Raw genomic sequence first — 11,733 nt, 5'->3', positions numbered from 1 at the left:
TCCACGCTGTACTTGTTTATTGGGAAAATGATTCACAGGAATTGCACCAGAGAAAGAAGAAAAACTGAACTTGCACTTTCTGCAGCCGAAATGCTCTCATTCCATATTTCTGAATACAAGACTTCTTTGTTAAGCAGATCAGTACCCTTCAATCCCTTCGTTTTTTTTTCTTTCTCAAGATACTGAAACAAAATATTCAGTTTGGGGTTTGAGAGAAACATTTTGTTCGACTTGACATAACTGTTTTCAGCATTTTATTTCTAAAAAAATAAAAAAGGTCCCAAAAGATTAAATGTACATTTGGCCCAATTAATTTGAAATTTGGGATAGATATTAAGGATTGGATACCCATCTGAGTAATTAATTCATAAGCCTAACTAACTTGGGAATGTTTCAGGGTTCCTAGCCATATCAATACCACAACAATGCATTTATTCCACACCAGAAGCCAAGAGGAATTAATGTTGTGGAGGAAATTAGTACCTCCTTATAGAAACAGAACAGTAATATTTTTTTCCTTGCATGTTTACAGCACCAAATGCAGCATCACATGCAAACAACGATCATCCTAACCTTGAGCTATGTGAAGCGTTCACAGGGCTGGAAATAAAGGTTACATCGTAAAATACATGGTTTTGTGAGTGCACAGTAACATTCTGTGTCTTTAAAACACTCTTTGTCGGGCACTTGATATTTCGTGACTGGTGCAGACCCTAAGTAAGCTGTAGAAATGTAATCAAGCGTGGTTGAAAAAGTTCTCAAGGAACAGCTGAGTCAGGTAGGTACTTATACCTGCAGTATAAATATTAGGTGGATTTAGCAGTGGGATTTGGTGGGAAACTTCACGACTAAATCAACTCAAGGGTCCCAGCCATCTCACAGACAGCATTTCTGCAGCCCATCTCACTCTAAAATCCTACACTTCTGGGTCACAGCTTTTTTATTTTGCCCTTGCCTGGGGTTAATCAATGCAAATTAAATTTTATGCCAGTCAGCTCAAGCAATCTGTGCAGTGTACAGAAGAGCCTCCAATAGAAGGCAAAATTGCTTTCACCAGCTATTAACATTTTCACAAAAAGAGGCAGGAATGCACTAAGTTATTTCTAGCAAATGGTCAAGTTAAACAATACAAACAGACAAAATTTCCTCTGACTGAAAACAATGTAATATTTTTCATGATTATTCACTACATTGCTTTTAAAGGGACTTCATGGTTTAGGACAGTATGGGTCTGAAGATCAGCTCACCCCCATCATCTAAAATTTAATACTCCTTCCAGGCAGAGAGGGGAATTTAAAAAAATGAAACAACAAAGCAGTAACAAAAGTAAAAAAAATCTGCTCTAGCTTTCTCTGTCACCTGAAATTTTATTCTACTTATATATCATTTACAAATCTTACCATGTTGAAGGCAGAAACACATACCAGAGGTACTGGAATACAGCTGAACTATAAAATATACAGAATATAATCCCAGCACAGAGACCTTCCTAGAGTGTTGCTGTCCATGTGGCAGAACATCCACTAGCTGTCTACTCACGTGGAATAACTAAGACACTAAATTTGGAAGAAAAACTGAGTTTTGAATTTTTTTTTCCTCAGATAAAAGTCTTATGTGTATTAACTTCATGAACCTGGGGCATTTCTAAGTAGGAGTCTAAGGTTGCACTTCCAGCAGAGGCTCACACTATTAGAAGTGCATTACATTATATTACATTTATTAACAAGGGACATTAATGTTTTAACTGGCTGGTCTCAAAATTCATGGTTAATTCAGGGTCCTTAGCATGTTTTTGTTCCCTACAGGACCCAGTTTCAATAAATACTCTAGTGCTATTAGTAATTACATTGCACAAGTGTCTATTAAGTAAAACGTTTCAAGATGTAAACCCTTAAAAAGAGCAATATATGTTTTACTGAGGCTATCCCTCTAAAACTGATTTCAGTCACACAATTTTTTAATATGATTTTGGATATCTAGTCCATGCAAAATTTTTCACAATCTAATTAGATAGAACAAAATAGCACACCAAAGGAAGTAAGGTGAAGTCTAGAGGCTCCTCACTTCTTTATTTCTTTATTTCTTTGAGATTATTTCATGAAGAGTTTTAGTTATCTCTAAAATGTACAAGAAAATATTTGTTCCCTAGGCAAAATTCACCTGTGTATCTGTGAGGTTTAAAATGTTATGGCTCTACAGCAATCATCATTGAATAGCTGAATAACATTGCCAAGGTATCAGCTGCTTCATGTTTGTCATTGTGGACCTGGAATCTTCTCCTGTTGGCTGACTGCCTTTAATTTAGACCAATCTCCTGATAAAATATTTGGCTGGAGGACCAGTGGTTGATGTGAAGGGAGCCTGGAACTATGTTTCAGGTTCTAGTGGCTTTATTCTCCACATGTGCAGGCATGAAGCACAAAAGCCAAAGACTGGGAGGGCAGGAAAAGCAATCTGTTACCTCCCCATGGGGTGCAAGTCTAGGGCTCTCCAATGTGGACCTGAAGTACAGTGCCTAGAGTGAAAAATAGGTGGCTACTGCCTCTTCTCTGTGTTGTGTAGCTAAAAGAAGACTCTGTCACTTGGGGCAGGAATATTTCCCCATCAGTGCACTCAGTCATTTTTTGCCTTTAGCGGTGAAAGGTTTGTTAAGGAAACAGTGGAGATTTCTTAAGCGTTTGATTCAGCTTTAGGAAAAAACAGGGAAGTTCTGAAAGACTTGAGTATGATACCTGTGTGTGTTGGATGAGAACTAAGGGGTTAAAAAGCAGCCATCAAGCAGCAGAGAGTAGCAAACTGGACACAAACAGGTGATAAAAGGCGATAAGAGAGATGAAAAAATTAAGAAAATAAAGAACGCTGTTATAAAGATTTATAGATCAGCTAAAGCAGAACAAAATAAATGATAACAAACACTGATAAAAAATAAATGGGGCATCAGCCATATAAACACGCAGGGAACTTCAATGCTTCTGTATAATACTATGACACTGCTTTGTTTACAGCTGCATTGACCTTTTGCTCCCAAAGAAGTTTATTAACCGTCTTGGTCTTTCTTTGTGTTGCTTTACTCATCAAGAGAAAGTTGTACGGGGTTGATTCTGATGAATGACTTTTTCAGAAAGTCAAGTTATCCTTGACTAGATGCAGATGGCCTAGTAAAAAAATGAATGCTGCCAGCAGACATTGTCTTTATCAGTAGTAAAAGTTCAGCAGGGACTAAACTTCCTCATCTCTGGCCAGAGAAACCCAGCCTTCTGTTTCAGCACCGTATCACATATTGTCCTAATGAATTCTTGTAACACACTGCAGCCCAGATAAATATGCTTATATTAATGTTTTTTGGCAGTCTGGGGCATGGTACAGAATTGACACAAGTGTTTGGATTCTGCCTGCAGCAGACACTAGGAATTTATACAGCTCAGAAATATTGGACTGTTGTTAGGTTGTTTGTCCCGTGCAATGACCTTCAGTGCTGCAAACTGCAGCTCACCCTTCCCAGACTGGCTTCGCAGAAGGGGAGCCTGGAGCAAGGCAAGCTGAAGTCCTGCAGCTCAGAGCTGGGAAGGGAGCAGCTCACTCAGGGCTCCATCCACTCCACAACCATCCCAGCACCATGGAACCTTTCCTTTCCTTGTGTCTCAGTCATTTTTCCTTCTAATAACAGAAGCACCCATCGCCACAGTTCCGAGGAGACAAGCAGGCAGTGGTTCAGAGTACACACCCTTCAGAGCATGAAGCACCACCCTAGGTAGCCTCAAGGACAGCAGAGGAGTCGGCCTTTGAAGAACACCCTAGGCAACCAGGTTTTTGGAAATTTTTGGTTGCCAATAGTTACCCAGAGCCACAGGGATAGAATCCATGACTGTGGCAGCAGCAGCACAGTAGCACACGTGGGCTCTGAACTACATTTGGGGTTGCATCACTTGAGAGTCTCCAGCTCCGACTGCTGCTTTGTGAGGGCTTTAACTTTCTGTTGCAAGTTTGGAAACTCCTCCAGCGGCAGCAGGGGCTTGGTGGCCCCACATTCCAAGAGTCAGCAATCCCACTGGGCCAGGCCGTCTTATGGCTGGGAGCAAAACCACCCTCGTGCTCTGGACAGGGCTCTGCTGGGCTGTGGTGGTGGCCACACAGCTAATAAAAACTCCTCTATTTGCCTTTACAATGCACCTTTGCTGTGCAGCCACGCCGTAACTTAACCTCAAAACTTCAGTGATAGAGTTAAAAGTGTCAGAGACCTTCCTGGGAGGAAACATAAGGCAGATGTGATTATTGAACCAACAGAGCATGTGAATGAGGACACGCCATTTCCCAAGAAATTCTGGGGCAGGATTTTTCCGGGCAATGAGGTTAGTTTTCTTGGGTTTTATATTTTGTGGTCATGTTTTTCAACATTTCATTCAAATGGATGGGAGTTCTGGGGCATGACTCATCTGAGAATGAGCCAACAGTCTGAGAACAAGTACAGTTGTATTTCTCCCCTGCACCTCCATACTAAGGTGTCTCAGTTCCCTGTGTTTTCTTAGAGCTCCTTTGAATGAAAACGGCTTTTTTTTTTTTTTTTTTTGATGCTGGGGAAGAACAGTTAGTTTTATATCAGATTTATTTAGCCATTCAAGTCAGGATGTCAGCTATGTCCTTCTGTTATTGCTCAGCCTATTTTTGCAGATCAGGATCTTGGTTCTGCCACAGTTCCTCAGAATGCAACAAGTTCATCACTGAAGAAAACAGTGATGTAATTAAATTATATTTATCCCTATGGGATAGTCATTTAGTCATCCGGAACAGGAAAGTCCTGCCTGCAACAAGACTTTCTCATTCAAGATTTTCCATGCCTTTAAGCATTTCTTTTTAAAGCCTTTTCTGTGGCCTGAGGTCTCTTTTGGGCAGAGTCTTCCTCCTGGTCCATTCCTACAGCACCTGGCAAAGCTCTGTCCATGTTACATGTCCCTTCTAAGAGAGAACCACCTTTCACCACTCAAAGTGCTTTGGGGTATCAGAGCTGACTCTTTTTACCTGCAGAAGCTGGCATTTGTGTTTGGATTGCAATCTATACAGAAAACTGCACTTTGTTTGTTTGATTCTCTGGCTTACTTCCCCTGGCTGTGCTGGTCTCAGTTCTCCCCCCACCCTCGTTTAATCACCTTGCTGTGGTGGTGGAACCAACCAGTGCAGAGATGGCCAAGCCAAGCCCTTCAAACCAGGCTTCACCATGTTGCTATGTGAAGTTATGCCAGCTTTTTTTCCGGGAATTGACCCAAGCTGTGCTGACAACGTGAGAGTATGCAAAGCTCTGTACAAGCAGAGAGCATAACCTCTGTATATTTTGTCTTTGCCTCATTTGAATCGTATTCTAGTCAACCCTTTTCTTTCCTATGTTACAAGTGGACTATCATGAAAAATGAAAAGTTAAAAAAAAAAGGGGGGGGAGTTTTCTTCCTGGAATTTTCTTTTTTTTTCATCTCTTTCTTTGCCTTGCATTGGCAACTTGCAACAAGACAAGCTCCTTGGGCGGGATTTCTTAAAAAAATCTACTTTTCAGCAAGCTTTCAGGGAATCTCACTAGTGAAACCAAAGCAGCACTTAGGATCAGTGCACTGAAAGCACACCCATTGAGAGCACACCCACTGCTGTCTGCCAGGCCCACCTTCCTCTCAAACTGCTCCAGCAGATCCCCTTCACCCCTCACAGGACCCTGCCAGAGCCCTGGTAATTCTCCCTTGAACTCCAAGAGCTGCTCTACATCTCTGCTGAGCACCTGGGGCTCCGAGCACTCTCTGAGGCTCTTGGCCCACCACTGTCCTCTGGGTTTATCTCAACTCTACCCCCAGTTTTGTCACTGTATCCTTCAATCCCCTCTCTCCCCATAAAAGTGTCTAGCTGTCTCTTAAACTCACTTTACCATTTGCTTCTTTGACCTCGCTTGGCAACTTATCCTTGTGTTTATTATTTGAGGTGGAATAGTTCTGGCTACATTCCTGGTTTTACTCTTAATTGTCTAATTTTTAGAACGGTGTCCGTGGGGTTGGGGTTTGGGTTTGGGCTTTTTTTAACTCATCACTCTTGTGACCAGGTCTTCTGTTTCATTAGGCTCCCCTGTGTCATCAGGACTTCCAATAACTCAAAGAATCCTAATGAATCTTTTATTGGATCTTCCCAGATATTGCAGCTGCACATTCTTGTCCATTAGTGCCATTCCGAACTGCATGCACTGCCTTTAATTACTTTTTTGTTAATTGGAGGGCAGGAAGGGGAATGAGGGTCTTCCCGAAGCAAGGACAATTTCGGTGATTATCCCTACTTGTCCCAGGGGGAAGTTACAAACAGGCCTCAAGCAGGACTGAGCAGTAGAACTTTTCCCATGTCCTCTGGCGGCTGGTGCCACCTGTGCCTGCTGGTGGCCTTTGGGTGCCCACCTCATGCAAGGAGGAAGGACCTGTGGCCTCCCTGCAGCCTCTCAACCTGCTCCAGAGTATTTTCTTGGGCTTTTAGACAAAGTGCAGGGAGCAGCTTGCTTGCCATGCTGGATTTGCTGTCAGGTCCTATGGATGACAAAACCAGGCTGCACACAACAGGCTTTTCTCAGAGCCCTTCTGGGGAGCAGCGAGGACAAAGAAGCAGTGGTTTATGGCACCTACCTGCATCTTCAGGAACTGTTCCCTGCTGCTGTAAGGTGGGTTGTTGGAGCAGTGAAATGAATCCTACTGACATCCTGAAACAGATAGGCCTGGTTGGAGTGGCTTCTGAAATGAACAACTTTCTTAACTCGCCATGGAAAGAGAAGGAAAGAGCTACTTCTTTAGGCATCCCCCCCACTTCCCTTACAGGAATCATCACCTGTCTGAAGGATGGGTTGCCTCCAGGTGAGTTGCCTAACTGAAGCAACCTCCTGTTTGGTCAGCACAGCCCATACCCATGAAGACATGCACCAGAAGCAGATTGTGTGGCTACAACCCAGGCAGGCATGCTTTCCTTAAGCAGACAGATGCTTCGCTGGATTCACCTACCTCAAAAATATTCGTCCAGGTCAACTCTTGAATTCCAGTTGACACCATCAGAGAGGGAAGAGCTCACATTCCCTTTCCTACTCAACATATTGTATCTCATGAAGTAGCAAGAACAAGGAGAAGTGTTATCTATATAATTAACAGTCTCCATTCAGGGGGGCTGTAGAAGCCACGGGAGAGGAAAAGTGTGCCAATCCCACTAAGACACTAACCATCAGCCAAAATACCATTTTAAGTCACCATTTTGTTTAAGAACAGAGGGCAGAGGCATAAAAGATTTGCTCAATCAATTGTGGGACTGAAAATTTCCCAGAGAGCTGAGGATATTTGTAAGGTATAATAGAGTGCAGCCCCCTCATCCCTCATATGGGGGTCAAGCTCACAGAAACTCGGCCTGTTGATCAATCTCTGTGTGTCCCAAAAGGAGGAATTGCATACTGCAAGAGCCAGCATCTGGGGGCTGCTTCCGAGAAATTCACGCAGTAAAGCACTTCCATAAAGGTGGCTTACCTTGCTGGTAGAATCCCGAAAACAGGGAAATGAAAAGCAGAGATATGAAATGCCTCTCATAACAAACACCATAAAATAAATGGGAATATTTTTTTTAAAAAATCTTATAAACATTTACCATTGTCCTCTCTGTGCTTGGCAGGTTGGGGGACATAATGATCATCAAACAGCAGAGGAGCAGTAAGTCTTTCACTGAAAAAGTGGTGACAGCAAAAGCAAAAGGACATGCTCTGTCACTCATCAAGCCACGCTTCATTTTTTGTAGCCATCTACTATTATTATTAGGCATGTGATTCCCCAAGCAGCAAACCATGGCTGTAGCTATTTACAGGTCACTGGAAGTCTGGCCTGTGCTGCAGTGGAGTTTTGGTTGTATTTCACAAAAGATAGTTTTATTTATGTTCGACTGATGCAGGCAAAACTGGAGGCTGATTTTTCTTTTTTTGGCTTTTAGTATAAACACTTGTGGCAGCTCTCTATTTTGGGTGCAGACTGAAAAACAGATTGTTTTGTAGTTGCCGAGAACTGCTGGGTAAATCAGAGGACATTGTTATTGCAGCTGAACTTTTCTTTCAAGAAAGCCGGAGGAGTTGCTTTATTTTTTAATTCTGTGCAGTTTTATGTACACCGTTCGCTCCAAATAGTTGATGTTTGCCACACTTGTTATGATTTTCTCCAGAGAGATGCTGTCTTTTGGCAGCAAAAGATAAAGTTGACTGATACAAATGAGTCACAGTACCCCAACAGTAATTAACAGTGATGCAATACCCAGGCGAAAAAGAGGACTTGAAGAATTAACTGTTGAGTTTTCTTGACGATGCAGCTGCACATTAAGAGAGAAAGCTCAACCCATCATAGAACTCCATTGTGTACATTAGAGAAAAAAAGCTTGGCAAGATACATTAAAGATTTTTGCTAAAGAGATACAAATATTTTGCAAGGGCAAAGGGCGCTGAGGCAGGCTGTACTTACTTCCAAAGAAAAGTAGGCAGGATGACAAAGAAACAGTAATATTTCTTTATCTTCATTTTCACACTTCATCATCTATGAAAGACTGTCTTTTTCAACCTGCTGAACTGATTTAAGCCACCCCAACCCTAAATTAACTTTTACTTAAAAGTCAGTCTATGACATCCTAATCTAGGAAGTTATCTGTGCTTATGGTTTCAGCCCAGTTCTACAGAAGGCCAGTTCTGCTATTTATAAATGGGGTTTTACTCGTTCTATAAAGTTCTTGCACAAATCTCACAGGTCGAAAGAGAAGGAATGGTTGGGTAGGGAGACGAAACGATTGAAGCAACTGCTTTATAGCACAATATGAAACTTGACACTGTTTTCTGCTGCCAGTATGATTCCCAAGTGAGATGGATAAATTGTGGTCAAGACCTGGACAGGTTAACTAGTGGTCATCAGTGCTGGTGGTACCTTTATATACAAAAAAAAAAAAAAAAAAAAAAAAAAAAAAAAAAAAAAAAAAGGATACTATTGGACAGGGCATTTGAAATTTAATACCAGACATGAAACAAGACATCTGTTGGACTCTCATTTGTTTCTCTTTGAATGGGCTTTAATTGAAAGCTCAGTGAAAAATGCAGGTTACATTCTTAGTGTTATCAATAGTTTGTAACAGCAACAACATCAGAACAGTGATGCTTCTAATATTTATACATTTTCTAATTGGAGATGTCTAAGAGCAATACATTATCAGATATATATATATACACACCATTTCAAGCAATTAAAAGTAAATAATAAACCCCTCCTCCCAAAACCCTGAAATAATATATTTCCTTACACTAATAATGTCTTTTTCACATATACTTGACAAAGAGTCTTTTTTAAGTTACTTATCTTAAGAGTAATCTGTTAATGGAGATCCTGGACCAGCCCCATTAGAAGTTCAGTTTTAAGTTTATACAGCTTGCTAGCCACATAACCAGCGTGGCTTTACACTGTAAACAAACCCCAAATGTCTACAATGATTGCAATTAGTTTTGTGTAAAGGAGATCTACGCATCTCATGATTGAATAAATTTAAACCAATACGTTAAAAAGAGAGAGAGAAAAGTAGAGAGCTAACTGACAGACAAAACAGTTTTGAGGGTTCAACTATGCAATTCTTAAAAACCAAGTTAACTTAATGGTAAGGTTCTTATTTTCTGTACAGAGAGGCTCTGGTTCATCTGGCTTTAGCTGCTCTAGAAAGACAACCTTTAAAAAAAGGTTTGACTTGTGAAATTCAAAAGCAGAGCTTCCAGCTCTAAAAGTCTGCCCTTTGGCAGCACGAGTACAAAAGTTACCAGAAGTATCTCAGGTGACCATTCCTTCGTTTTGTGAGGAAAGCTGTACTAGCATTCAGGAACCTCAGCATATGCAGGGATGGTGTAAGAGCAGAGCTAACCTTCAACAGGGAGGAATCATCCCACCCACTGCAGGAATTAAAAAGGTACAGTAATTTGTACCTAGAAAAGTTCAAGTGAAAATAACACAAAAAAGGTGGAGACAGGCATGAAAGCTAAGCACAGTTTATAGTAATCTTGAAACTGTGGCAATCTCGCCTACTTTTGTACAAAACCACAAGTAAATATCTCTTGAACTTATTGAATAGGAACTTGTGTAGCTCCAAATGGAAGGCAAGGCTGAGCAGAATCCTACGGTTTAGTTAACTTGTGTCAAATAGGATGCGAAGACAGCTGCAGCTCTCTGACAGAGGTGATCGAGGATGGCTGAGCAAGTTTGCAGTAGCTTATAATGTCCCATCTGGTTTTTTCACTTGTTTGAACTGTCTAAAGGGCCAACTGCAGTTTAGTCATGTTCCTCTGGTGCATGTTGTGGTGACGAACTAATTCATCAGACCTGGCAAATTTTTTTTGACAGCTGGGCCACCGGCAACTGAAAGGCTTTTCACCTGTTAACAAAACACCCTGTTATTAGCTGAGCATACAGCTCATCTGAGACACTGCTGTTTGTTTTCTTTCTGCGGGGCTGTGAGGAGCAGGCAGAGCCCCTGTCAGGAGGAAAGACACCCTGGGCTGTCCTGAGAGGGCGTGGGAGTGCCCCCAACCTCTGCCCACATCAGCGTTCGGTGCTTTCCTACCTCTGCCTCAGCTGATGTTTAACAACAGCCTTTTCAGGGGATGTAGAACACTTTGCAGTGGTTCATTCCTGAGGACAGGCCCTTGCTGAACACCGCGTTGCCATGATTGTGCTCCTCTTAGCTCTCAAATGACCGAGTTTCAAAGTCACTCTGGCATTCACACAAGCTTCAGTCACACCTCGGGCAGTGGTGCAGACATTACTGTTAGTCACTGTGGAAACTGTCAGTGACTTTTTAGAGCTTGACCTCCAGTCAAGGGGAGGCTTTTTTCCAGCTAATTCAACGGGTTTTGGCTGAAGTTCTTTGAAACTGGTGAGTGTAAGTGAATATGGTAAAAGCAACAGAGTTCAGCATGGAGTCTGCTGAGCCAGACTCTAAGTTTTCCACTACTATCTAAATAAAGTGGATTCACATCGATGGGAGGTGTCAATTGCTCAAAATAGCATTTTTCTAACATTTTCATGTGCATAATATTCACTACAAATAACTCCAAGCAAAGCGCGTTCAAATTTAACAAGAAATGCCACCACTTTTTAACTGCTTAACCTGGTCTCTTGATTCCCTACAATGTGTAAGAGGAATTTCAGGCTGTGTTTCTGATGCCGCAGGAATGCTGATGGAATGCTTTCATTAGCTCAGAGCAGTGCCCGGTGACTCACGCTTCTTTTTTTTTCATTTTCTTTTTTTTTTTTTTCTCCCCCTCAAAATAAATGCAATATTTTAAAGTATGTTCAGCTCTGGGGCTGGGCTCTTCAATGCTGTTTACACACCTCGTCCTCTCTAACACACTCCAGACGTGCTGGGGTGGTACAGCCTCACCCAGGCATCTTCTCTTCTTATTTACCTCACGCTTCGGGCATTTCACAAACCAAATCCAAATTCAGACAAAAGGGGATTTGCATAAATGTGTATTTCTGTTTGCAAACTCCCATGAGAGGCATTTTAGGTGGGAGGGGATTGCCTAAAATCTACTTTATCCATTTAGCGTAGATGCTGGCAAAAGCATCAACTATCTCCCATGGGTGCATAAAAGAGTGTGGGAAAAAATTGATCAGGTCAAAACCCACAGATTATATGAACAGGTCTCCTTTCATCAGCATTAGCAAAACCATCCTGTGA

The 11,733-nt window shown here is 41.8% G+C and overlaps 1 protein-coding gene across 5 annotated transcripts in view; it reads right to left on the bottom strand.

The window, feature by feature from the left end:
* Positions 1-8,160: 8,160 nt before the first annotated feature.
* Positions 8,161-11,733, bottom strand: part of WT1 (WT1 transcription factor) — a 45,685-nt gene continuing 42,112 nt past the window's right edge. For 3 of the 5 annotated variants that reach the window (XM_066187251.1, XM_066187249.1, XM_066187250.1), the window contains exon 9: positions 9,040-10,425. In XM_066187251.1, the coding sequence (XP_066043348.1) occupies positions 10,304-10,425 (122 nt within the window). In that variant the 3' untranslated portion in view covers positions 9,040-10,303. Of the gene's footprint in view, positions 8,943-9,039; positions 10,426-11,733 lie in introns of those variants that run through there. The other 2 variants (XM_066187247.1, XM_066187248.1) reach the window with 1 other exon arrangement.

This window comes from Chamaea fasciata, unplaced genomic scaffold (genome assembly GCF_029207755.1).
Source record: "Chamaea fasciata isolate MVZ Bird 193981 ecotype frontalis unplaced genomic scaffold, bChaFas1.0.hap1 SCAF_7, whole genome shotgun sequence".
Classification (NCBI taxonomy): domain Eukaryota; kingdom Metazoa; phylum Chordata; class Aves; order Passeriformes; family Sylviidae; genus Chamaea; species Chamaea fasciata.
The sequence above is the reverse complement of the archived record's forward strand: the minus strand, read 5'-3'. Positions and strand labels throughout refer to the sequence as shown.